General features: G+C 34.0%; 2 protein-coding genes across 2 annotated transcripts; one reads left to right on the plus strand and one right to left on the minus strand.

The window, feature by feature from the left end:
- On the minus strand, nt 1-4,763 carry LOC132266935 (F-box protein At1g47056-like). Its single transcript, XM_059767953.1, has 2 exons — nt 1,856-4,763; nt 1-1,604 (listed from the first exon to the last, which is right to left on the minus strand). Exon 1 carries the CDS (start codon nt 4,329-4,331, stop codon nt 2,715-2,717), a length of 1,617 nt encoding a protein of 538 aa, XP_059623936.1. The 5' UTR covers nt 4,332-4,763; the 3' UTR covers nt 1-1,604; nt 1,856-2,714.
- An 8,337-nt stretch (nt 4,764-13,100) lies between these two features.
- LOC132266937 (cyclin-D3-2-like) lies at nt 13,101-15,040 on the plus strand. Its single transcript, XM_059767954.1, has 4 exons — nt 13,101-13,784; nt 13,913-14,114; nt 14,275-14,405; nt 14,514-15,040. Exons 1-4 carry the CDS (start codon nt 13,296-13,298, stop codon nt 14,799-14,801), a joined length of 1,110 nt encoding a protein of 369 aa, XP_059623937.1. The 5' UTR covers nt 13,101-13,295; the 3' UTR covers nt 14,802-15,040.
- The last annotated feature ends 12,049 nt before the right edge of the window (nt 15,041-27,089 follow it).

The raw sequence follows: 27,089 nt of genomic DNA on the forward strand, positions 1-27,089 counted from the left end.
TTTGGCAGTGAAATCCAATCCATTAGTAGAATTCAAGCAAAAGGTACATAAATATTTGTCTCACTGCAATTTTTGCAGGAATTACAATTACAAGATAAACAAGAGACAATAAACTTTAAAGAAGGTGAGAACACGTACTACAACAAAAACAAGTTAAAACAGAACAGAATAAGAGTTTTTCATTCAGGTGATGCATCATAAGTTACTATTGGAACTGCTATTGCTGTTTGACCACTTCCCAAAAATGCAGGCCACAAGAATCCTACCTCCAAAAAGGCCAAACCTTGACTTGAACAACTATGGCCGGCCATTACTGCTTGATGGAGCACCAGCAACAGCAGCAGCACCAGTTACTTGGTTCACCAGTGATGGAAACTTTATACCGTCTTCTTCTGCTCCAACAACACTTGCACTCGCATACGCTTCAGCTTCAAACCTCATCAACATCCAAATTGACCGCCCATGATCCCCTCTTCGCCCTCAACCAATCTGCAACCTCCCTAGTCACTCCCCTACACTTCTTAACCTTAATTTTCACCAAATTTGGGCAGCACCAAGCAAATGCCTCAATCCCTTGATCAGATCCATGGCACCCCCTGATACAGAGCTGCTTCAACATCACACATTTCGCAGCAATACATGAAATCTCTGCATCACCATTAATCTCACTGTCACAGAGAGCTAAGCGTTCCAATTTTTGAAAATGGGTGGCAATACAGACTTGTAAAACTAGGATTAACCCCAATAAGAACCAGTTCCTGAAGGTTAGAAGGCAATAAACAAGAGACAATAAGATTAACTTCAAACAGGCCTGGCTGGTACAAGCAAGTGGAACAAATGATGCATCTGTTTTCTCTTTTGGATGTGAAAGATTATGAAAGCGAGTGAAGTGCCGATGAGATACATTTGGTGCCTGGTAATGTACAAGAGCAACTCATTTCAGACCATCTGGAACAAACTTGCATATCAATTCAGTCATTTTCCTTTTTCCCTGAGGTGGGTGAACATCTTATTGCCTTTTTTCTCCCAGTATTTTATTTTTTCACATTAGTCAAAAGCCAGGTTGTATGCTTTGAGCCCCCAACCCAAACACAACTTACCCTCGTAGGAAAAATGCATTTGCCACTGACCAAGAGGGAAAAAGAGCTGTATACGGGCTTAAATTACTTAAGAAATAGCAAACAGCCTAAGGCTCACAAGGTCACGGGTCAGCTCACTCCGATTCGACTCTCTAGCACGCGTCTCGTGACCACCGTTGTTGTCTCCCTGAACTGTGACAAGGCTGGCACCGCCAACACCACCCGCCACCAAACCATACGCCTCGATTTTATGATCCATCACTGATTGCTCTGAACCTGCCCCTTAGGGTTTTTTCTTCTGCCCTCCCATCCGTCACTCAGTTCTTGGCCATACCCTAACCACTCCCTCACTCAGCTCCAAACCCCACATTAAGTCTCATATGGAGTAGTAGTAAACAAACCACAGATCAAATCCCAACCCAGCATTAACCTCGAAAATAACTCTGGTTGGATTAATGTTGTTGTGTTGTGATTCATTACACTACATTTAAGTCAGTGATCTTCACATGCATTACAGCTTTTTACCTGTGCATAAAACAAAATGATCATGAATGAGTGTTACACAAATGTCACCTTGATCGTCAAAGGGGACTACTGTAAATACTACCACCCAACCCCCCTTGCCAAAAATAGGGGGGGAAAATAAATAAAGAAAGAAAGCAAAGCCCACTACCCTCTTCTCTTTTTTATCACCCCATTTAGAGATTGTCTAGCGGAAACAGAGAGAAAGAGAGAGAGTGTGTGCGTGAGATAAAGAGAAGGGCAGAAGAGAAAACCTTAAAGGGGCAGATGCAGAGCAATCAGTGATGGCTCACAAAATCGAGGCGTATGGTTTGGTGGCAGGTGGTGTTGGTGGTGCCGGCTTTGTCAAAGTGCAGGGAGACAACAACGGAGGTCACGAGACGCGTGCTAGAGAGTCGAATCGGAGTGAACTGACCCATGACTTTGTGAGCCGGTCCAGCTTAAGATAAGGAGAACTGCTAATACAGTTTGACCACCTCCCAAAAGTGCAAGCACAAGAATCCTTCCTCCAAAAGGGCTAAACATTAACTTGAATGACGATGGCTGGCCTTTGCTGCTTGATGGAAGCATCAGCAGAACCACCAGTTATTTGGCTCACCATTGATGAAAACTCTATACCATCTTCTTGTGCTCCAACATCACTTGCAGTCGCAACAGCTTCAGCTTCAACCTCCTCAACATCCAAATTGACAGCAACCAATCCCCTCTTCGCCCTCAACCAATCTGCAACTTCCCTACTCGCTCCCCTACACTTCTTAACCTTAATTTTCACCAAATTCGGGCAGCGCCAAGCAAATGCCTCAATTCCTTCATCAGATACTTGGCACCCCTTGATACAGAGCTTCTTCAACATCACACATATCACAGCAATACATGAAATCTCTGCATCACCATTCATCTCACTACCACAGAGAGCAACGCGTTCCAATTTTTTAAAATGAATGGCAATCGAGACATGAAACTAGGATTAACCCCAACAAGAACCAGTTCTTGAAGGTTAGAATTTAGAAGGCAATAAGCAATGGACAATAAGATTAACTCCGAAGAACACAAACTAATACAAAGACAAGTTGAACAGAAAATAGAGTTTTTCATTCCAACCCTTGGTTCGGGTCATGATAAGCTACCACTGGAATTGCTGTTACTGTTTGACCACTTCCCAAAAGTGCAAGACACAAGAATCCTACCTCCAAAATGGCCAATCCTTGACTTAAAGGAGGAAGGCCGGCCATTACTGCTAGACGGAGCATCAGCAGCAGAACTAGTTACTTCGCTCACCATTAATGGAAACTCTATACCATCTTCTTGTGCTCCAACATCACTTGCACTTGCATATGCTTCAGCTTCAACCTCATCAACATCCAAATTGACCGCCAACGATCCCCTCTTCGCCCTCAGCCAATCTGCAACCTCCCTAGTCACTCCCTTACACTTCTTAACCTTAATTTTTACCAAATTCGGGCAGCCCCAAGCAAATGCCTCAATCCCTTGATCAGATACAGGGCACCCCTTGATACAGAACTTCTTCAACATCACACATTTCGCAGCAATAAAAGAAATCTCTTTATCACCTACGGTCTCACTACCGCAGAGAGCTAAGCGTTCCAATTTCTGACAATTGGTGGCAATTGCTTCAACGCTTGTAAAACTAAGATTAATCCCAATAAGAACCAGTTCTTGAAGATTAAAGGAATGCTTAGCAATCGCATTTAGGCCATCATTTCCAATCCGATTCGTCCTCCAACCATCAATATGGAGCTTCCTCAGTAGCTTGCAGTGCTCAGCAATGCTCACAATTCCATTATTTGTGCACTCCGGAGTCTTGACCAGGTGCAAAACCTCTAGTTCTGAACAATTCGATATCGCCTGAAGACCAAAGTCGCTAATTTGAAGCCTCTCCAAATGAATTTCAACCAAAATACTCTTCCGATTCGCAATTGCTTCGAAAACCCTATCCCAATCGCCCAAGCAACGCAACAGTTTTAGGGTTTTCAGATTCTTTGCTCCAATAATAAGCGGTCCAAAGGACTGTCCATTGTAGAGCTCCTTCAGGCATATGCTTTTCAGCGACAAAGCTGCTTTGCCGGGCCCGATCGGCTCGCCTACCTCGATGATTCCTCGGAGGCGCTTGACCGAGAGCTCTTCGAGTGACGAGCTGTGATCGAGCAGTGCCTTCATTCCTTTGGCCCCAAACATGGCAGACCCACACGAGAATTTCTTCAAACACTTGGAGTTCATCGCAAGAGCGGCCATTCCCAGATCGGTGAGCTCGCGACAGCTGCGAAGCTTGAGGCGCGTGAGATTAGGGCACCGGAGGGAGATCAGAACCAGAGCATCGTCGTCCAAGCTGACGGATCGACGGTCGCATCGGAGAGCGAGCTTCTTTACGGAGTCGAATCGAGAGAAGAGGGAAGGGATCGAAGGGAGAAGTTCGGAGGTGGCGTTGAGAACGAGACGGTGACGGCTCTGACCCTCCACCCGCAGCCACCGCCAGCAGACGAGAGAGCACTGGCGGCGGTCGCCGGAGCTGAGGAACTGGAAGATGCAGGCCAAGCACTCGTCGGGAAGTTCAGAGATGTAGTCTTCATCTACCATAGAGTTTTCCTGGAGTTCCGTACTGGATTCGACTGAGTACGTCAGAGAGAGACTCTCCGATCGAGCGGTGATGGGGCTTGTTAGACGATGGCTTGTCGGCGGCGAGAGCCCGTAGGTAGAGGAGGATTGACCCATCTAAATATTACTGGCGCTTATGGAGTTATAGGTTGTCGGTTGTTACGCCGGTGAATGAATATGGTGGTGGATTTCGGTGTGATTTTCGTTTTGGGGTTTGCTGATCTGAGAGTGCAAATACAATAAATGAGAATTGAATTGGGTTGTGACGCCGGCTAACGAATGTAATCAAAGAGCCACCGCATACGGTGGTGGTGGTGGTTGATTTGGGTTTGATTTCTGTTATGGATTTGGTGATTTGAGAATGGACATATATGAATTGGGTCTCGTAAAAAAGAGGTTGTTAGCGTCCTCGTCGCAACCGCCACGGCCGACCAGAACAGCAATTTTGTTTTGTATACTGTGATTTTTGTCGCCTAATCTGAAATGGTATCGATTACAGCCAAGAAGAAGAAGACCGATAAAATGTCTCACAATGTGAGATTGGTGTTACGTTATTTGTGTGTATATATACTGTATAGTATTTTATTATCAAAATTATCTTTTGGAGGAGGTTAATCTTTATTTGAATTTTGAAATAATTTATGAATTTGTTTATGCTTTTTAAAAGTATTTCTAATTAAGTAACATATATTTTTATTGTGTTTTTTTTGGGAGTTTGGTTAATGTGGAAGATAAAATTTTCAAGTAACTTTCTTGTAACTGTTTAATTTTCTTAAAAAATACATAAGAGGGAAATTTTACTTTCTCGTAAAAGTTGTGCCTTCATATATTAGTTTCTATTATGCTCACGTCATACTCCTCGTTTTCTCCACAAACTTTTATAGCAAGTGAGTTTTCTTTTTTTGTAAAATGTTTATAAGATGATAAAGTAATAATAATTTAATTGTATATAATTTTATATGTCCATACAAAATTAAAATTTTATTTTATTTTTTTTTCTTCCATAATTAATAATGATTGGGAGTGATATATATATATATTTGAGTATTTAGTAACAAAGTGTTGGGTAAAAACTTAGGTTAGAATCTCTACATGTATAAGTTTTAAAATTATAGTTTAATTCATACATGTATTTTTTTTTTAGACATATTACATGTACCAAATTAATTTAGTTCCAAGTATTTTATTTCAATTAAACTGAATTTTTTTTATTTTTTATTTTATATGACTAAAAGTATATATATTAAATTCAACCTTTTATCCTTTTATCTTTTATTTATTTATTTTCTTATTCATCACATATGCTTTCTCTCCTCTCCTCTTTGAACTCTTTCAACAAGCCATCTATTTCCTCTCTAATTACAAATTTATAGTTCTTTTTCAACAAGGTCACTTTTTATTTTTTGGCCTAAGGCCCCAAATTAAAATTTATAGTTCTCTTTCAACAAGGTCACTTTTTTATTTATTGCGTAAGGCCCTAAGTTATTCTGAACTACCATTGGTGCTTATCATTTATTTTAATGAAAATTCCACTCTTATAATTTTTTTTTCCCCTAAGGCCTCAAATTATTTCAAGCCGTCCTCAGTGCTTATAGTTCATTTTAATGAAAAATCTGCACTCTTATAAAAATAAATTTCGCCTAAGGCACCTAATTGCATTTAGATTCATAATATTTTTAAAAACTGACCAAAAATTAATATTTTTATATAAATAAAAATATATACCCGTATCGTGTTGCATCTGCGTCCCGTATCTATGCTTCTTAAGTCACAACAAGCCTGCAAACAATGATCAGTTTTTTTGGGCACTCGATAAAACCTATTGAAACTTCTATCATTTTCCTTTGAACTAAGTATATAAAACGTTCCTAAGATTTACTTTTTGAACAAATAATACACTTGTCTTTTACTTTGGGTATATAACTCTCTTAATAATTTAAAAATGTTGCAAACTAGTCTTTTCGACTCTCAATAATTAGAAAAGTACGGTTAACAAATCATGTGTCTCGCGTAACTAATTAATTGTCTTAAATACCAAAAGTGCCTTTCTTTGACGGAATTATTTACTATTTTTTAACTGAATTTTTACATTAATTGAATTTCGTTTACTATTTTTTATTATTTAAATACCTTAAATGCCCTTATTTAATTTAATTTGTTTAATAAAGATCATCATAGTCATTTTACATTAATTGAATTTTTTACCATTTTTCTTTTTAATATTTTTATTGCTCCATTAATAACTGAATGAGGAGATCACACCTAAAATAAATGTTAGGAAATTTTCAAAATCTATAGAAGATTATATAAACTATATACATATTACAAGAGCGTTAAATAATCGCGACGGTTTTCCTTTTACTACAATGGCTTCTTTTATTGAATCATTTAAGCAAAAGGGACAAGGGCTTCTCTTATTGAATCATTTAAGCAAAAGGGTTGGAAATTATCACAACCTTCTTATTAAAATGAAGACATAAATGGGTATTATCGCAATCTTGAGGATTGTATATGTAATATTCGATTACATTGAATAACAATCAAATTACATAATTGCATCATTCTTTGTTCTTTTTTTATATTACTAAAATATTCACTCTATCAACATGCATTGTGCTTCAATTTTGTATAAAAGTAACAAACTTTTCAACAACTAATTTAATGGTATATGTTTTCTAGTGTTGACCTAAACTTCCATATGTTACAAACATAACTCAAATTTCATGGTTTGTTTTCTTTTTTTTCTTTTTCTTTTTTTATTTTTTATTTTTAAAAAAAGAAAAGAAAAAAGTTATTCAGTTGGGTCCTAATTTCTTGATCAAAGGTGATGTGAAAGACCAGAATATGGTGGAACTTTGACATTAATGTTCAAAGTTCAAACTCTGTCCAAATTTTTCAAGCTTTACTAAAGTCTTCACCAGACTTTTACAAGACTGTCACGAGGTCTTTTTCTTCTTTCAATCTACTTTTTGTGAAAAAGCATTTAAAGTTATGTCCCACGTTATTGCATTATTATATGATTTATATCTCGTGAAAATTACGGATGAGTAGAGTTACAATTATGTCCTCAGATTATTGTATCTCGTGAAAACTAAGGGTAGAATTACATTTAAGTAGGGTCAAATAAATAAATATCTGATTTTCTTAAAAAAATATTTTTTAATAAATTCTTCACACTAGACTTTTACAAGATTGTCATGGTTGATGGGTCATATTCTTTTACTTTTTCTGCAAAAAGAAAGAAAAAAATTTAAAAGTTACGCTCCCACGTTTTTACATTATCATATTTCGTAAGAATCACGGTGAGTAAAATCATAATAATTCCCCCTGTCTCGTGAAAACTATGAACTGGTACGATTATAACTAAATAGAGTCAAATAAATATTTGATTTTTTTCAACTCAATCATATTAAAATAAACAAACTCAAGTTAATCCAAATATAAATATTTAAGCCGAATTGTTTAATTCATTTAACTAATTTCAATCTCAACAGTTGATCAAGTTTCAAATAGTTGTATTGATCTGTTAATGCTCTAAAGTCAGAACGAGCAATCAACAAATTCAAATCTACTATACTAAATTGAATACAAGTCTCTTAGTTTTATCATAAAAAATTAATTAGTATAAGAACCAAATAAATGAGTATGATTTAAGAGATAATAATAATCATTAGCATCTATTAATGTCATAACAGCTGTACCATGCGTCTTTGAAGCACATTCTGTGTCCCTTTCACACAAGAGGAATAAAATGCCTTATGGTATTATCAATTATGTAATAATAATCAGGACCGTCCAATGATCTAGCGTCATAATTTAACATAGAAAGTTTTGAGTAAAGATATTTTAGAAAGGGAAACGAGACAGTCATGCGTGAGGCACGAGATCAGTTCAGTGTCATCATAAAATTAGCAACACTCCACAGTAAATTGTATGAGGCACTCGACTAGTCTAGTGTCATTATACGTATCGCTATTCGTTTATAAAATTGACGATACTCAATAGTTAGATGTCTCATACAGCTTTGTGAGACATTCGACTAATCTGGTGTCTTCATACGTAACGCTATTCTTTTATAAAATTAACGACACTCACAGTCAAGTGTCTCACACACAGCTTTGTGAGACACCCGATTAGTCTAGTGTCATCATGCGTAACGTTACTTTTTTATAAAATTGACGATACTCGACAATTAAGTATCTCACACAATTACGTGAGACAATGAGGACACCTTACTAATCTGATATCATCATTTGTAACGGTACTCTTTTAAATATATTATATTGAAAAAAATGTTATAGAACTAGCAAACATCTGAATATTAAAGAAGTGTCACATAGTGGCCCTTTATGTTAGTAGTTGCCAATTAGTCTAACACTAATCAAAGTTATAAATTCTGGGACTTGGTTATGGAAGGAGATCTGTATGCATCCTAAATCATTCATAGAACTGATAACACTTTCCCATTATTAAATACCACTTCTCTTAAAATTTAAATTTAAATAAAAGAAAATGCAATGTAATTTTTCGAAATTAATGGCCCGTCATATTCCATTTGTTTATAGTCCTTTGAAAACACTTCTATGTTTCAATCCACAATGAAAAAAATATTATTTTTGTCACTGAACAATGAGCAGTTATACACTTGACGACATCGAGTGTCTCACAATGATGTGGGCCCCATTATAATAATTATAAGCGAAACTCACAACATTACGAGACACCAAACATTCGAGTGTACATTTTCCTTTTCAAATTGGCAAAAAAACAAAGCATGGTTCCTTTTTAAATTGGCAAAAAAAACATGGTTCTTTATTTTTATTCTTTTATTTATGTTCATAAAATGTTTTACCAACAGTCTCTCTCTAGAAGCTTTAGCAATTAAAGGGGGAAAAAAGGTACGTGTTATACAGCTAAAAACTAAAATATGCAATAATGTATCACAATGAATTGTTGATTCGTTGGACACTGATGGGCCTTGTATATATTTAGCTTTGAACTTTCTCAATGAAATTGAAACAATAAACTACTTTGTCTCATCCTTGCTATTGTAATCTTTTAAGTAACAATCAATGTAAAATAAAGTATCACTTAGCCTCCAATTGTTTGCACGTCAGAAAATATATTTTTTTATTTTTTGGTATTTAATTATAGTAAAATGTTTAAAAAATTGATGACACTTGATAGTCAAGTATCTCGTGTAGTCGTGTAAGACGCCCGACTAATCTGGTATCATCATACGTAACGCTACTTTTTTATAAAATTGACGACACTCGATAATTAAGTGTCTCACACAACTATGTGAGATAGTCAGGATACCCTACAATATAACGTCATCATTCTTAACGAGTACTAATCTGATGTCATCATTCGTAACGATACTCTTATAAATATATTAAATTGAAAAAAATGTTAGAACTAGCAAACATCTGAATCTTAAAGAAGTGTCAAATATTAGCCCTTTAGGTTAGTAGTTGCCAATTAGTCTACACTAATTAAACTTAAAAATTCTGGGACTTGGTTATGGAAGGAGATCTGTATTGCATCCTAAATCATTCATATAATTGATGATACTTTCCCATTATTAAATACCACTTCTCTTAAAAATTAAATTTAAATAAAAGAAAATGCATGTAATTTTTCAAAATTAAATTAGTAGTACTAATCATGGTCCATTTGTGTATATTCTTTTGAAAACACTTCCATATTTCAATCCACAATGAAAAAAAATGATTCAAGACTCGTCATCATTTTTGTCACTGATGAATTTCGATTTTTTATTAAGCAATTATACACTTGACGACACATGACTAATTGAGTGTCTCACAATGATATGAGTCTCATCATAATAGTTGTGAGCGGGATTCACAACATTGTGAGACACCAAACTTTCGAGTGTCTTCAAGTTGTACATTCCCTTTTTTAAATTGGCAAAAAAAGAGAGTATGGTTCTTTATTATTATTATTCTTTTATTTATGCTCATGAAAATGCTTTACTAGAGAGAGACTCTCTCTCTAGAAGCTTTAGCAATTAAAGGGGGAAAAAAGATATATGTTATACAACTAAAGCTAAAATATGCAAAATAATATAAATACAAGATAAAATTAATCATTAGAAAAAATAAATTTAGAATTGAGAAAAAGAAACTTAAATAACTAAATATAAATAAAAAATTTAATTATTACTATTATGTTTTGATTGTTATAACATATAGGTTTCTAAAGGGTCCAAAATTTAAAGAAACTCTTTTAAGAAAATAATAAACAAACCTAAAGAGTCCAAAATATAACTAAAGAATAAATAATAATAATAAAAGGATAGAAGCAAATAATAAATAGGAACGATAACTAAATATAAATATAAAAATTAATTATTACTATTATGTTTTGATTGTTATAACTTATAGGTTTCTAAAGAGTCCAACATTATGTTCTTTTAATTTAATTTATTTTTTTTCAATTTTAGTAACTTGTGTTTTAATAATGGTGAAGAGTTGTATAACTTTATGTTTGTATTTTAATTGATAACTTATAATTTAACTAATAATAGTATTTATTTATTTTTAATTATATATTTATAGATAATGATTTGAAATTCTTGACACCAATATATATATATATATATATATATATATATATATATATATATATATATATTTTGGTACCTCTCAACCATTACAACTTTGGGTTCTGTTTGGCGGGTAGGAAAATGACTCCTCATCAAAGAAAAGGTGGGCCTGAGAATTTGGGCTAGGTTTACTCAATCTGGGTTCAGTCGAGGGCCCACAATCTCCAACTTCCAATTTCTATAGTACGGATTCTAATAGAAAAGGTCCAATATTGGAACTTCGAAGCCCATCCATGCCAAAATGAATATTCACGATTTCATTCCCTAACAGGTTTTAACTGAATTGGTCTCATCTTGGTCTCTTCAATGTTTGATTCAGAATTTAGGGATTTTATTTTTTCGAATAGATATATTTATTTTATTCGTCGAATTGTCTATCTTAAACTGAAATATATATCATAGTTATGGATTGCCGTAATGAGTTATTCGATCCAATTTTTTTCTCTGGTCTTATGAATTTAATCGAGCGATGAATTATAAATTTACAATATAATGGGATGATTATCATATCAGGTAAGAAAATTGTGATACTAATTTTCACCAACAAATAAATATGCTGAAGATTATGGCTGAAGTAGTGGGCCTGGTTATAGATAACATATGCAAATGGGCTTGGGTTGGAATTATAGAGAGGCCTAGGGTATGTGGGTTAGGTTACTGTTAAATAAAACTATAAACATTATTATTATATTATTTCAAGAGTGCCTGTTCATGATCGAGTTCACAAAAATAACCAGCCGAACTTAGGGCCATTTGAACTCGACTCTTTAATAAGCGAGTTTAAAAATCTTGTTCGAGCTCAATTTGTTTGTTAAATAAATAACATGAATCGTACCCTAATTTATATGGATCTAAACTATTAATGAATAACTCCCTTTGTTGATAACTCTATACGTTACTTTTCAGAGACTATATGTCATATTCTAAAATTTCTTGGGTCAAAGTTTTGACCTATTCTAAAACAGATACAAAGAAAAATTAACATTTTCTTCGCTACTTATTTGCTATTTTTGCATCACATGAATGTTGTAAATGAGGTGGTCTCCACCGACTTCCTTTCACCAATGTGTTTTTTTTTTTTAGATAAATACTCACACATATCAATAAATATTGATTATAGGATTCAAATCACTTACCTTTCTTTCGACAGACCATTTTCATCTTAATAGAAAATATTCTTGAAATTATTAATAAAGAGTTTCCAATCTTTAAAGTTAGATCTAATATGTGATATTTTTTTAATTCTCTAGATAAGTTCACGTTAATTATAAAATAAATTTGGTAGTGTCAAACATTATCTTTTAATTAAATTTGGGTTACTAAGAAGATGTGAAGATACCTGTCCAAGATTCACTTTGGATATAGTTCAGTAGTTTACTTGCTGGACTTTGGAGCTTAGCAAGCTAAAGGTCCGTTCGAATTCTGCTGGGTGTTCTTTGTGATTAACCTTCGTTATCTTTGCAGTGACTTACCCGTCCCAGGTGAGGAGACGCCCTTCTAAATTTTCGGAGATTAGATTTTTGCTTACCGGGACAAATTTATTAGAGTAGTAGTCCCTTTTCTTTGTATAGATAAGAAATTTTTATATGGGTCCAATCACAATTCCACACAAGCACAAAATTATATGAAATTGATATATTTATGATTTATCTCTCATCAAATTGTGATTGGGTAAGATTGTATTGTCAGAACCAAATAATAATTCCCATTACCCAATATATTTTCCCGTGACCCAAACAAACCCTAAAAACCCTTAAATCAATAAGAAATAGCCCTTAAATCAATAAGAAATAGCAAACCGGGAAAAAAGGACAGTCGTGATCGCTATCTCAGATAAAATCCCTTCTTAATTCACTAGATAAGTTCATTTTATTATAAAGTAAATTTGGTAGTGTCCAACTTTATCTTTTTAATAAAAATTTTGGATACGGTAAAAATATGTGACCTAGATTTTTACTTCGGTTGACAAATTTGTTAGAATACAATTTTTATTTTTATTTTTTTACAACATTTATACACTTATGTGTTACATCGTGATTGGTTCGAATCATTCCTATAATATTTTTTAATTTGCACAGGATAAGATATTTTTATATGGTCCAAGTCACAACTCCAGGTCAAGCACAAAATTAAATTAAGTTGGAAAAAATATTTTATGGTTATCTGCGAATTGCCAGGGACACATAAACAAATATGTCAGGTTTATGCCATTGGAAATTAATTTTATTTCTGGGCTTCCCATAATATATTTTCCTGTGACCCAAACAACCCCTAAAACCCCTTAAATTAATAGAAAATAGCAAACCAGGGAAAAAGGACAGGCGTGATAGCTCTCTCAGATAAAATCCCTTCTTTGCTTACTGTATTTAGGTCTCTCTCTCTTCAGTCTAGAGAGAGAAAGCATATGCAGATATGTTACTGCAAAGACAATAGTGTCTTCTTCTCAGAAGAAGATGGCTTCACAAGAACAAGAAAAACAGCTGCAAAACCCTATGTCTGTTCTTGATGGTCTGTACTGTGAGGAAGGGCATTTTGAGGAAGATTTGGGTGGGTATGGTTTTGAAGAAGAGAGTGGGACCTGTGATGGGAATGTGTACAAACCCTTGGTCTTATCTGAACTTGACCTGTATTGGGAAGATGATGAGCTTGTGTCTCTGCTCTCCAAAGAGAAAAATACCCATTTGGGTGAGAGTGATTTGGGCTCAGATGGATCTGTAATGGTGGCAAGAAGAGAGGCTGTTGAGTGGATTTTGAGGGTCAATGCCCATTTTGGTTTCACTGCTTTGACCACCGTTTTAGCTGTTGATTACTTCGATAGGTTCAAATCAAGCTTTTGCTTCCAAAGAGACAAGCCATGGATGAGTCAATTAGCTGCTGTTGCTTGTTTGTCTTTAGCTGCCAAAGTTGAGGAGACCCAAGTGCCTCTTCTTCTAGACCTGCAAGTATGTGTTGTTATTTGTATTGTTTTTATATGCAATGTGGGTGTTTGTGAAAATGTTTGTGAAAATGTGTTATTGTGTTTTTTTGGGCTGTTTATTGTCTTTGATGTGGGTTTTGGTACTGTGTTTAGGTGGAGGGATCAAAGTATGTGTTTGAAGCAAAGACCATTCAGAGAATGGAGCTTCTGGTGCTCTCTGCTCTTCAATGGAGGATGAATCCTGTGACCCCACTTTCATTCTTTGATCACATTGTAAGGAGGCTTGGACTGAAAACCCATTTGCATTTCGAGTTCTTATGGAGGTGTGAGCGCCTCATTCTCTCTGTCATCACTGGTAAGCAGATTAAAATTAAACTGGTATTGATTCCCAATTTCTACTAATGAATATGTAGAAGACCAAAAGAACAAGAATAGGATTTGGAAATCTTATTGTGTGTCATCCCATTTGATATATCATCTCATATTCTCATCTTGAACATTTAATATTGATCCAGATGCAAGGTTTCTGAGTTATCTTCCATCTGAGTTGGCTACTGTGACAATGTTACATGTTATTGAAGAGATTGAGCCTTGTAATGCATTGGACTACCAAAATCAGCTTATGGGTGTTCTCAAAATCAACAAGGTCTGTATTTTATTTATGTAGGCTACTCTTTTCTTAAACAATAAGATTGAATTTGAATTTGGCATTACATTGTTCAACACTTCAATTATTGAACCGATTCTTAAACAGGACAAAGCGGATGACTGCTATAAACTCATACTGGAACTATCAGGCAACCATGGTTCTTATAAGCAATACCAAACTCACAAACGCAAGTATCAGTCTGCACCAGGCAGCCCAAATGGTGTCATCGATGCATATTTCAGCTCCGACAGCTCGAATGATTCGTGGGATGTAGCATCATCAGTCTCGTCATCGCCCAAACGTCTGTTCAAGAAGAGCAGAAACCAGGATCAGCAGATGAGGTTGGCTCGACTGAACCCTGTGTCTGTAGGTGTGTTTGGGGGGCACGGTTGATCTTTCGTACTCTATTATCTACTATTTTTGGCCATGGTATTATACATTCTCTCTTTTGCATATTAATTGCAGTTGATGTTCTTAAGGTGCAACTATATGCATTCCATGATATATCACTGTAATTCTGGCCTATGCTATGTGTAGCAGACAGATGCGAAACACTCACTCCACTGCTTATATATTTAGGGTGGTGGGTGAGAAGAGAATTGAGTTGAATTTTCCTTGAGTTGCATATACAATGCCTCTCTCTCCAGCATTTTCCGATACATTATACTGTTTTTTTTTTTAATTTATAATTGCTTGACATATCATATGCTCAATGACACCATTAGGTGGATGTAGAAAAGAGAGATGGAATTGGGGGGTGCCAATTCTTTGGTGGTTTTTTCACATGGAGCTATTGATGAATTGGGAGAGTTTTTCAAAATAGGACAGGTTGGCATTGGACATCTTGCTTGTTAACTGGTTTATATTAAATTGGAATATAGTGATGTCTTGAAGACAGGAATAGATTGTCGGCCTGTGAGATTTTGGTGGTTGTTCTACAAAGACTTTTGTTACATGGTTTGACCTTGTTGAAAGGGTACCACCCTCGTTCAATAACCTAATGTAGATGTTTAGGTTTTCAATACTCTCCCTCTCCACCTTCACCATCAAAAATATAATTTTTTTTCCCGGTAACTTAAACGTATGAGCTGCGTCGTTATAGCAGAGGAAAAATCAAATTAGTAGTTCTTTTAAGGTAGCATACATTGTGCTATAAAGTATACACTTAATAAAAAATGTAATCGAGTCGTTATAGAAGAGGAAAAATCAAATTAGTAGTCTTTTGAGGTACCAGACATTGTGCTAAAGTATACAATATGATTAAAGAAATTGCCAACTTATGAGTACTGTTGTTTATGTCTAACTTTGAATGTCCCATCTAATTGAAGAATCTTATATAGGTAATTGGACAAAAGACTTGGTGTGCAATTATTATTATAGGACACATAATTCTATGTCTTTTATTTAATTAGATTCACTAGGCAAAAGTTTTTGCACCTAATATTATGTTTTACTATTTCCCTAGGTTATCATTTGTAGTTTCCTGAGCATTTTCTGTCCTCAAATGGGTAAAAATGTAGAAACCAAATTTTTACCTGAGTCTCTTGGTGAAGTTCTAACTGTTCTATTGTAGAACCATTGTCAACCTGCAAAGGGCATGTCACTTTTGTGCAATATTTGTACGTGTAGGAAATTTGCCGCTCTGCAATTTAGAATACAGTTTCATTTCTATGTGAACTGTGGTTGCACACTTCGAACTCTTTTTACCATTGCATCAAGTAACGGCACCTAAATGGTTATTGCCATTTGTTATCAAGACTTGATGTTGTTTTAGACTATGATGCCTCGAATATGACATGCATGCTAATTGTGTTATATATGGCCTGGTTCTTGGAGAACAACCGAAAACAGTTTCTGGACAACTATAAAAGATTAAAATTCATATATATATATATATATATATATTTCTTTTTTATTAACTCGGTTTTCAGAAAATTGTCAAACCTAGGTATTTTTCGTAATGTCTTCTGCTTCTGCTTCGTATGCTTTAAAAAATCTCGGGTTGGTCAAGCTAGCAACTCTGGTCGACTAATCTGCTCAGAATCATTGTCGCAGCATTACAAATCCTGGGGTTGGGGAAGGGGAAATGTTTCTTTCTCAATTGTTTTTCCAAGGGATAGGTCAATTGATTCCTCTATCGAGTCCTAACTAGGAATATCTTTAGCAAAGAAAAACTAGAAATTGTTTGGATTCTAGGCAAAACCCTTCTATGCTGCTATGGAGTTCTTCTGCTCTAATCCTTTCAAGTTTCTAAAAAAAAATAGAAGAAAATTAAACCAAACAGTCCTACAGCTTTTGAATTTCTGTGTCATATTTTTACTTCATGTTCTTCGAAAATCATATTAAGTGGGCCCTCTAGCAGTATTTGGTGGGGCTAAATTCGTGTATTAAACCAGATTGTGCTTCCTGATTCAGTAAAAAATAATAAGTGTAAGAAATCTATAATGCAATAAAAGAAAAAGCAAGTAAAATTGTTAGCAGAATAATTTCTCTGGATGCATTTATTCTTCCAGACACTCACTATCCATGGAAAGAAGTAAAAAAAGGTGGAAGGGTGAAATTGAATTTGAGTAATTTACTGAGGAGATGTGAAATCTCTTCTGTAATTGTGATCTTTCTGCCTTTAAGTTTGGTATACTTTGATGTAAATTAGAATAATTTCTCAGTGATCATGATTCATGTGCGTGTGTGTGTGAGAGAGAGGGAGAGAGAAAGAGATCATGATTCATGTGTGTGCGTGTGAGAGAGAGAGAGCCCACCCAATAATTATGGAATGATACAATGATTAGCCCTATGTAAATCTCACATGTTGCCCATTCTTCTTACAATAACTACTCTATAAAATATTCCCCAATACTATATCTCAGGTTTGTAACAACATTTAATCTTTTGGCAAGTTCTTTAGTGGATGAGAGTTCCACTGAGTATCATCCAATCTGTAAAAGATTTTGAGGGTGGCACAATGTAGGGAATTAGGATCTTATCCTATCTACAACACTGTGTTAGCACGAGAGAAGGGTGGAGATCATCTAACACACGAGAGAAGGGTGGAGATCATCTCACACGAGATGTATTCTCGATAAACGGAGTGATTCTCATTTCATGTGAAATGATCTCCACTCTTCTCCGCAATAGAGAATCCGGGCTGTGTAGGTAAGCCAATAGTTATAGTACTCTTGTTCTTTTGTGTGATTGACAAAATGAAGACACTAGCTCCCTGTTGTAGTATTTTCTTATAACCAAGAACTCGGATGCCTTCCGATCCAGTGTACTCATCCTGCATCGGTAGTGCAACATACTACATCGTAATGCAACAGTTACATTACGAAATGTAATACCATAAAATAATGATGTAATGTATTTGTTACGTAAACGATATAAAATTGTTTAATAAGCGATGTGTTGTAAAGACACGTGACAAATTCAGAATGAATAAGCGATCTGATTTTGAATAGTTTTCACATTAAATCAGAGAGTTATGGGGGCGTAGCCCATTCCTACATGTACGCAATGTACTATTATGCGCTCCTCAGTGATATATATATAGCTAAATTGATGTGCAAAGTTCCAAATGCCATTAAAAATAATGATACCAATTGTAATAATACCTACTGTGTTCTACAGAGCTAAACAAGAAGTGGAAACATATGACATGGGTACATGTACAATTTTATTTAATTTCGATGGTATCAACATAAACATGAATGCTGAGGTACAAGACTTTGATGGACTTTTTTGGACAAATTGAAGTCTACAAACAAAATTAAATTCATGGACATGCAAGTTACGAACACAACCTTATTAATTAAAGATTTTTTGAAATTCAATGATTTTTAACCAAACATTTAAATTAATATAACGACATGAATTATTGGGTCCAAATCCTCAATTTTCAAAATTCCAGTCGAAACTTGTTATTTTCGGATATCTATTGTATAACAGTGTTTTTTCGGTGGTGTCAAATTTCTTAGAACACTAACACATACTGTCTCCTCACCTTACATACATCGAATGATTATTGAAACAATTCCGATGCTACTAAGACTCCAAAACAAAAAATAAAATAAAATAGACAACATCAATAATAATTTAACCATACAATCAGACACATCAAATAAATTTCTGAATTTTACTCAAATAATTTTTTTTAGCCTTTCTCAATTAATTCAAGACATTAAGAATTCAAATACTCTTATATCAATGTGTTTTAAGAGATGACATAACAACTTAAAGAGACACGAGGTTAAGAGGTTTTCAATTATTGTTGTTGATTAAAAAAAACAAAAAAATTAAAAAGAAGTAAAATGAATCCAATTTAATTTCTCCAAGAAATTGTGCTATATATATATATATATATATATCTCCAACGAATATTTTGGGTGGTTATAAGAAATTCGTTATAACTTTTTTAAGGCCTGTCAAAAAAATGTTGAAAAAAGAATAAATCTAAATAGCAAGTTTTAGAACAGAAGGATATTTAGGACATTTTTCTTATTCAACTCAAATTTGATGAAAATTGAACCTTGACTGAAAATTTTGTGATTAATTAAAATATTTCATTAAAACTTTAGTAAAATTTGACCAAATAATTAAAAGAAAAAGATGATTTTTTTTTTTTTTGGAATGATCAGAAGTCAGTAATAATTTCAATAATTCAGACCACATTGGATTCTGGCTTAAGTCATGAATTGAAGATAATTGCAAAGAGTACTCTCCTGGATGAGCATCATCATAATAAAGGAGAGGCATACAAAATCATTTAAACCAACTGAAAATCATGGTGGCCCATTGGTTTTGAATAAAAATTAGATTTCTCTCATCCAGAGAGATATCACTAACAACGTATAAATCCCATATAGAATATTAAGATTACGAAAATTGATACATATGATTTAGTCGTTTAGTTACTTAGCTAATAACGGATTAGTCCAGTACATGAGACTTCTGTCAATTTTACACAGTCTTTATCTTTACTTAGGGAAGGGTCTTATCTTCACTTACCAAGATGTGGTATTCTCTAAGCCTATATTTTGTTTCAAACTTGTTTAGGTCACATACAACAACCTTAATGTAATGTGTAAACTAATTTAGGCTTAATAAAATTGTCACTGACAAGAATTACTAATGTAAAATTGAGATTTTATGATCCCATTGAGATATCTCAATCATTCAAAGGAATAGGGTAGTGGATGAAAATAAATGAAAAATATTTGTCTGTCCAATGTAACTTCTTTTCCTTCACTTCTTTTCACAATATGCCTTGTCAAATTGAAGAGAAGGTACACAGAATAAGTTTAGATATGGAAATGGCAAAGATTTTGGAAGTAATAGTAGTATTCATGTGATATGACAGAAGATAGGAATGGTTGGAAACAGCTATAGGAGATTGTTTTTTCTATCATCTCATGGAAGTTGTTGAAACTTAAAAAGAGTTCAGTACTCCTTTGTTTTCTTATTATGCTGATCAGGGTTAAAATAGGGAAAGCCAAATGCTATATGTCAGCAGAGGAAATTTCAGAGTACTGTTTCTGAGTACTGTTTTATACAATAGTTCATGTGAAATAAAAATGTTCCTAGTCTAAGCTATTTTATCATTTTAAGTGTACCTAAGTTTAAGAGACACCAACAAACAAATGACCTAGCAGTATTAGGTTCTTATTTCTCAAAAAGGGGTGGGAGTTCGAGTCTCAGTGGAGACAATGTCACGACCTATCTCGTTGTGTAGATGTTATCAATATGACAGGTTGTTGGCGCTTATATGTGTAAATATCTCATAATTGTGTAGACGCGTTGAAAATCTTGAACACAAAAATAATATAAAGTGAACAATATGTACATTGTAGGTAGGTTGTGAGACCTCTGTGGGCAGGTGCGAGACACTGGACACTAACAGGCTATAGGGTGTTATAATCTCATATCGTCTGAGAAAGGTGAAATATTATATGTAAGGTCCAACACTCTTTTATGACACAATACATTTTAAAGCCGTGATGGTCGTGAATCTATCAAAACTTCGTAGTTAGGCATACTTAACTTGAAGTAGTATCAAGATAGGTGACCTCCTAGCAGAATGAACTCCGTAATTAAGCCTGGTTAATTGCTAATGAAGGTTGATATTAATGTTTTAATGGGTAATACATATTTATGGTAGTGGCCCTATTTCTATCTTCTCCATTATGACAAAGTGTTTTTATTAGGTTATGTAATAGGATCTTCTGTGTTTGAATTCAATGACTGGCTCATAAGTAGATCATTGTAGGGTACAACTAGAAATTTTCACCTACTAAATTAAAAAGATCATTCCATTCAAACCAAATGAGAAAGAGGTCAAAGACATGTTCCTCATGGTGTCATAACTTTTACTAATGGTACCAAACTATGCCAGATTTTGTTTTATCAGATCTTAATAATATGCTACCAACTAAAGAATTTTTTCAATGTAAAACCAACAGCTCCATTTATAATCGATAGACAATTGATCATACATAGTAAATGAAGTGAACTACCCAAAAGCATATTTTCAAAAGATGATGTTACAAATGTTGATCATTTGAGTCAAAGATTTACACCATAGTTTAGAATTAAATGGGAAGATGCGAGCTCCTTTATTTGGTAAATATCTTGGTGGACATATGGAGACTTCAGATTCAATATTGCCCTTCATCCTAGTAGCATAGAGAATTTCTGTCTCTAGATTTTTGTGGCAATTATTTGCGACGAAACCAAATATGTCACGAGAAGTGCCCCTTCTATATATATATATATATATATATATTTTAACAAATGGCTCATCTTTAGCAACAATTTTCTCCGCTAAAAATATCCCAACAATTGGATCCATTGATTGATGATGTCATTGAGTAGATCCAACGAATGAAGGTGCAAACTCACTCAAATTTGTCGCGGGAAGTGTCCCTTCTATATATATATATATATATATTTTCAACAAATAGTTCATCTTCAGCAACAATTTTCTGTGTCGTTAAAAATAATCCATCTATTGGATCCAGTGAATGACAATGCCATTGAGTAGATACAAGGAATGAAGGCGCGAACTCACAACGGTGCATCATAGACGACATCATTCAATTGAAGTCGTGAGCTCACTATATCACACCCTCATCATAGACTTGCTCATGAAAGTAATAACATTCATATCTTCACGGAGGCTCCAACGCCTAAACTCCCTTTTTGGGAGGAGGGTTTGTAACGCTTGGACTATTGCTCATTTGGTACGACGGAAGGAGGTTGTTTTTATATCATCTCATAGAAGTTGTTGAGACTTGAAAGCTCTGTACTCCTTTGCTTCATTTGATGCTGAGGCTGAAATAGGGTAGAGCCAAACAGTAGATAGCAGGAAGGAAGTTTCATGAGATGTCCTGGGCACTTTATTGTCCCATTAGTCAAAATGAAATCAAATGTAATAGACCTCTCTTACCATTTTGAGTGTACCAAGTCTAAGAAACAAACCCACAAATTTAGGGTTTATATTAATGTATCAAATTATCAAGTGGTCAAATACTACACTCTATCCAGCGACTCTGCATATTGTTGAGAGGTCTTATTAGAAGGTTTCACCAACTGAATTAAAGAGAACATTTTGTTCCAACCGAATAAGAAAAAGTTCAGAGATATATGTATTCATAGTGTTGTGACATGGCTGTACTAATCCAGTACACACTTCGTTTCCTAAGTTCTTATTAATGTCCCACCAATTTACAGAATTTTCTCAATGAAAAACCAATAAATCATTTAACATTTAATTGAAACACAATATATAGTAAAAATTCTAGAAAATTGAGATGGAATCCCATCTTCATTAAGGTTGCGGGAAATCCAAAGAAAGAAAATAAAACCGAAATAATATTAAAAATGTTGCGTTTTTTTATTTTTATTTTTTCCTTAAAGAAATTTTAAAAAATTATATATATGATAAGAGTAATGATATTGAGGCCTATTTGTTTGGCCCAATACTCTGACTTACTTAATTATTACTATCAAATGTCTTAAACTGAGCCCTACTAGAGACTGACTTCAATATATCATGAAATTACAAGGGATTCCGATTATTAGACTTAACTATTCATTTTAAATATCATTTTCGATATAGTAATTAGTATAAGATTAAAGAGAGGAGAAGCCCAAACAACTTTTACAACCATTAGGAGGAGACCCATAGGCCCAAATTGTTACAACCATTAGTAGAAAGACTTGCATCTTAGTTTCCTTGAATAATGTACACCAAGTGTACCTACACAAGATCTCATAAAAAAGAAAGTTATAATTGGCTGTGTAACAGGAGGCCTCGTAGTTCTTGGTTTGTGAAGATGCGTTGTTAAGCGTCTATTTTATTTTCTTAATTAAGACCAAATCAAAATTTGCATTTGAGAGATAACTACGACATGTATGAATTCTCAAAAAGAGAGTAACTGTGGTGGCCCCCAGTCTGAAAGACTGAATGCCACAGTGTTGCTCCATCAGGCTTTCGCCCATTGCTCCTATCAGATGCTTACATAATGTGAATTTGCTACATTTATCTCATGCTCTATTTGGTCAACAAAACTCATAATTCATGGTATGTGGACTTTTGCTTCAAAATCTGTTGCATTCCAACCAGAAGTCCATAAATAAGAAATGAAGAACCCATCTACCCAAACCTAACTTTAAAAATTCAAACGTTCCTTGACTGCTAATATTACACTCTTCATTAATACCTAATGTAGCAATTGTCACATCATTTGAACTCTGCCAGCTGTATATAATGTAAAGCCAATATAACAAGGAATGGTCCATGATTGTTGGTGGTATTCAATACAAGTACTTAGGTTTCTGAATTTTTGACCTATAAAACACTGAGATGAGACATGATCATATTCAATACAAATAAATGTTGTTTAACAGTGAGTTGAAGAAAACCAAGTTTAGATGTATTTAGGAGGGCTTTACCCTTTTGGGGTTTGTCTCAGCCATTTGTTTGTTGGAATGGTGAAACAAATATGAATATTATATCTTCACACTCAATTGCATTCTCCTCTCTTCCTTCATGGCAACAAGCACACACTGTATCAAGTGCATTAGGTTTGACCTATATGTTGCTGGAATATGTTTTAAAATATTTTATAATAATTTTGAAAATATATATGTATATAACGGCGACGTCTCACATCGTCTAGGGAAGTAGTTTGATGACACCTATATGTGTGGACATATCTTGATTGTGTAGAAACGTTTTGAGAAAAATCATAAGCACCGAGAGGAGAGAGTGTAAGACAGATCGACAATATCTATATGGTGTAGGCGGATCATAATAGATAGTATCAAAACTAACTCATTAGTCCGAGTCACACCAGCGAAGACACTAGGTCCCAAAAGACGTCACGGGTGAGAGGTTTTGATTACATGCGTTGGGAGAAAAAACTGAAGTACCAAGAAGAGTGATAATATCTGCACGGTGTAGGTGGTTTGTCATATGTACCCCCTTGAGCAATTAAGTTTTAAATTGTTGAGATGTATATACATGTTTTTGTGTGATTTATGTATAACAATGAAGATGCTTTTACATTCAGAACTAATGTATTATTACATACCTAATATTTATAAGCAGAAGCTCTTGTTGTGATCTTATTACAGTTACTATTCATCATGAGGTGATGTTAAAGTCTAGTTACATGCTTAAATAAAATATCCATATATTTCTGACTATGTAGCTAAATAGCTAAGCCACCTTCCAAACCAAAATAGAGATGGTTCTGATAGAAGGAGCCTAAAGCTTTAGTGGCAGTTCAAATCAATTACCAAATTCCACTTATCAAAACAGGAAAATGATAGAAATGTTGACAATAAGATTGAGATTCATGGATGGTCAATTTTTAGGTTGATAAATGAATTAGAAAATTTTGGTCCTTTAACTTCTATCCAGGGGCTTATGGTTGGGTTGTGAGCCTGAGAATGCGCCCTTTTAACATGGCACAGTTTCATGATTTAGTGGGTATGAGCCTCTATTCATTGCATGGGCTTTGGGAGGTCCGAGAGGATTTAGATATACTTAGTCTAATTTTTGATAATTAATACATGTTATATAATGAATCATCAAAGAAGTATGATTACCAATGACATTGACGGAGAGTGTGCAGACCGAGTTTACCAGTGATTTCAAATATTTGTTGTTTTAATTATCTTGGTTTATTAAAAAAAAAAATTCTCTCATTTTAATCACGTAGAGAAAAAATGATTGTAGATGCATCTACTAACTTGAAAATTGTGCTTCGAAATTGGAATGGAAAAAAATTTAATTTGAAATTAAACTAATTTTATGTTCTTTTTACCATGCAACACAACCATGCATCTATTTGCAAATTCAATCTATTTTACTAAAGAAATATATAAGTTACTTATTGGAAAAGAAATATATATATATATATTTTAAATCATTTTCTTTGTATTAGGCTCTTAGAATATCTTTCCACACCGAAAGAGTGATACCACAACCACGAGTGGGTATGGTATAGTAAAAATTTATCTACTTGTACAAAATATTTGTTTTTCCAGCAAGATCAAGACCCGCCATCAAAATATTCATTTCTTTTTTTTATTGAAATCGAGAGATCACCAAATATATAGTTGTAGATGACTCTACAAAATATCGAAGGGTCAAGTGGTCCAATGATATCAATGCCTAATTTTCAAAGAGAGGTTTGGGTTTGAGCTTCAATGATGCATGTGTGAGTTTGATTTACCATTAAAAAAAAATCTATAAAATAAATTAATTGATATTTGTAAACAGACTAAATAAATGATTGCTAAAAACAATTCAATATAAAATAATTGCATCCATGTTATACAATACAAGGAGGAACACGGAAAATTGTGGTGTATTGGACGATTTAAAAAATTGTATAGAGAATATTCTAAAGGGTTAAGAAATTATGTAGAATTCCTAGATATTTTAATAGAAGGAAGGATTTAAAAAATTGTATAGGGAATATTCTACAGAATTAGGAAATTATGTAGAATTCCTAGATATTTTAAGAGGGTGGATTGAAAACTAAATTCTAACCTTTGATCCTATTGCATCAAATCCCTGTATTAAGGAAGATCTTTATAAATAAGGCAGATTTCATTTGTAGCCTCTTATCCCTGATATTTATAAATAAGGCAGAGATTTCATTTCTAGCCAACTTCTTTTCGATGTTACCAATCCCTCCTAATAAAAGAATATAGATAAAATGCAACTATTTTATTAATGACACATAGAAATTATAAATTAGATTACAAGTAAAACTCTAAATAGAGAATATTTGTAACGGTATCAGACACAAGTTTATGATCTATGCGCATGTCCAAGTTTCTGATCTAGGCCCTGGTTTCATCTCTGGAGTACAAGGGTTTGGTCCATGGGAGAATAAGATAATTTTAAAATAGCGGATTCAATTTGTTTTTTCTGAATAAAGCACAAAATTTTATAATGTAAAAAGGGTAAAATTTGAAATTTTAAACTTTATATATTAAAAAAAAAAAAACAACAAAAAATTTGAACGTATTCAATAACTAAATACAATCAGAGCCCAATAACTAAATACAATACAGAATTCCCTCGTCAACACATTGCAGCGACATATAACTAGTACTACTTTTATTCACCAACTCCACGTTCATATCAAATAACTCAAACCACATTGTTATTGATTTTATGTTTCTCTTCCCAACTTATACAACCATGCATCGATATGTTAAAACTGTGGCATGAATCAATGCAATTGGAGTACCACTTGTATTGGAGTGATCCAAACCCACAATATTGAGCGACTATATTGTGCAATATAGTTGTTTTTCCAGCAAGATCAATGCCCACCATCAAAATTCTCATTTCCTTCCCACTAAATTTATCATTGCAACTAACCATACCAAATAAATAAAAAACAAATAAGATAAGACGAATTCCAGGGTGACTACCCCAGCTGGTGTATAACTGCATAGCCTCTCCTACCTAAGTGGAGAAAAACTTAATTGTATTAGTAACGTTGTATTACTAACTAATTAGATACTGACATATAGTAATAAGACCCATTAAAATAAAACATTTTTACTTAGAGCATACGGGGTGACAGAGAAAGTGGAGTATGTTTTCATAAAGTAGGAAAAAAAGGGGATGGTATGGATAAAAAGTAGAGTATCAAATCAGTGGTCTCCATCGATTCTACATTTGGATAATCCTATAGATAATATTTATCTATTTTATATAGTATTTTAACATTTCAGTAGTGCTTTTTGGTCACTTTTCTCTTCCCCTCACAACAGCTATACTCATTTATAATATACATAGCTCGAACAAATAATAATAAAATAAAAAGTAGGTAATGAGGTTAATGTACCACACCATTGCACGAACTTGAAAATAATAATAATAAAAAAAATAAAAAAAAAGAGTACCACCACATCAGCATTTTTTATTAATAATTTTGATGTGGCTTTCTATTTTTATAAAAGCAGATAGAGTATGTATGTGATGCACACTGAATACTCTCTTATGTAAAGTGATATAATTGATATAATTGGTTGATAACATATATAACGAAGTACTAAAGATATAGAGAAGTTTTTCTATGTAAACCTCTTAGGTTGCGTGGAAAATTGCAAAAAGAGGTGGAGACTCCAAAGGACACAGATTTGGAGGGATTTTAG

Source organism: Cornus florida, unplaced genomic scaffold (assembly GCF_030987335.1).
Source record: "Cornus florida cultivar Cherokee Brave unplaced genomic scaffold, ASM3098733v1 CherokeeBrave_3.0.0_Hap2_Chr07, whole genome shotgun sequence".
Classification (NCBI taxonomy): Eukaryota; Viridiplantae; Streptophyta; class Magnoliopsida; order Cornales; family Cornaceae; genus Cornus; species Cornus florida.

What these genes read in the sequence shown, in the direction of transcription:
- LOC132266937 (XM_059767954.1), top strand. Translation starts at nt 13,296, where the DNA reads ATGGCTTCACAAGAACAAGAAAAACAGCTGCAAAACCCTATGTCTGTT. An exon ending in CTCTTCTTCTAGACCTGCAA is followed by an intron (nt 13,785 to 13,912) that starts GTATGTGTTGTT and finishes TACTGTGTTTAG; the next exon opens with GTGGAGGGATCAAAGTATGT. An exon ending in GTGTTCTCAAAATCAACAAG is followed by an intron (nt 14,406 to 14,513) that starts GTCTGTATTTTA and finishes ATTCTTAAACAG; the next exon opens with GACAAAGCGGATGACTGCTA.
- LOC132266935 (XM_059767953.1), bottom strand. Translation starts at nt 4,331, where the DNA reads ATGGGTCAATCCTCCTCTACCTACGGGCTCTCGCCGCCGACAAGCCAT.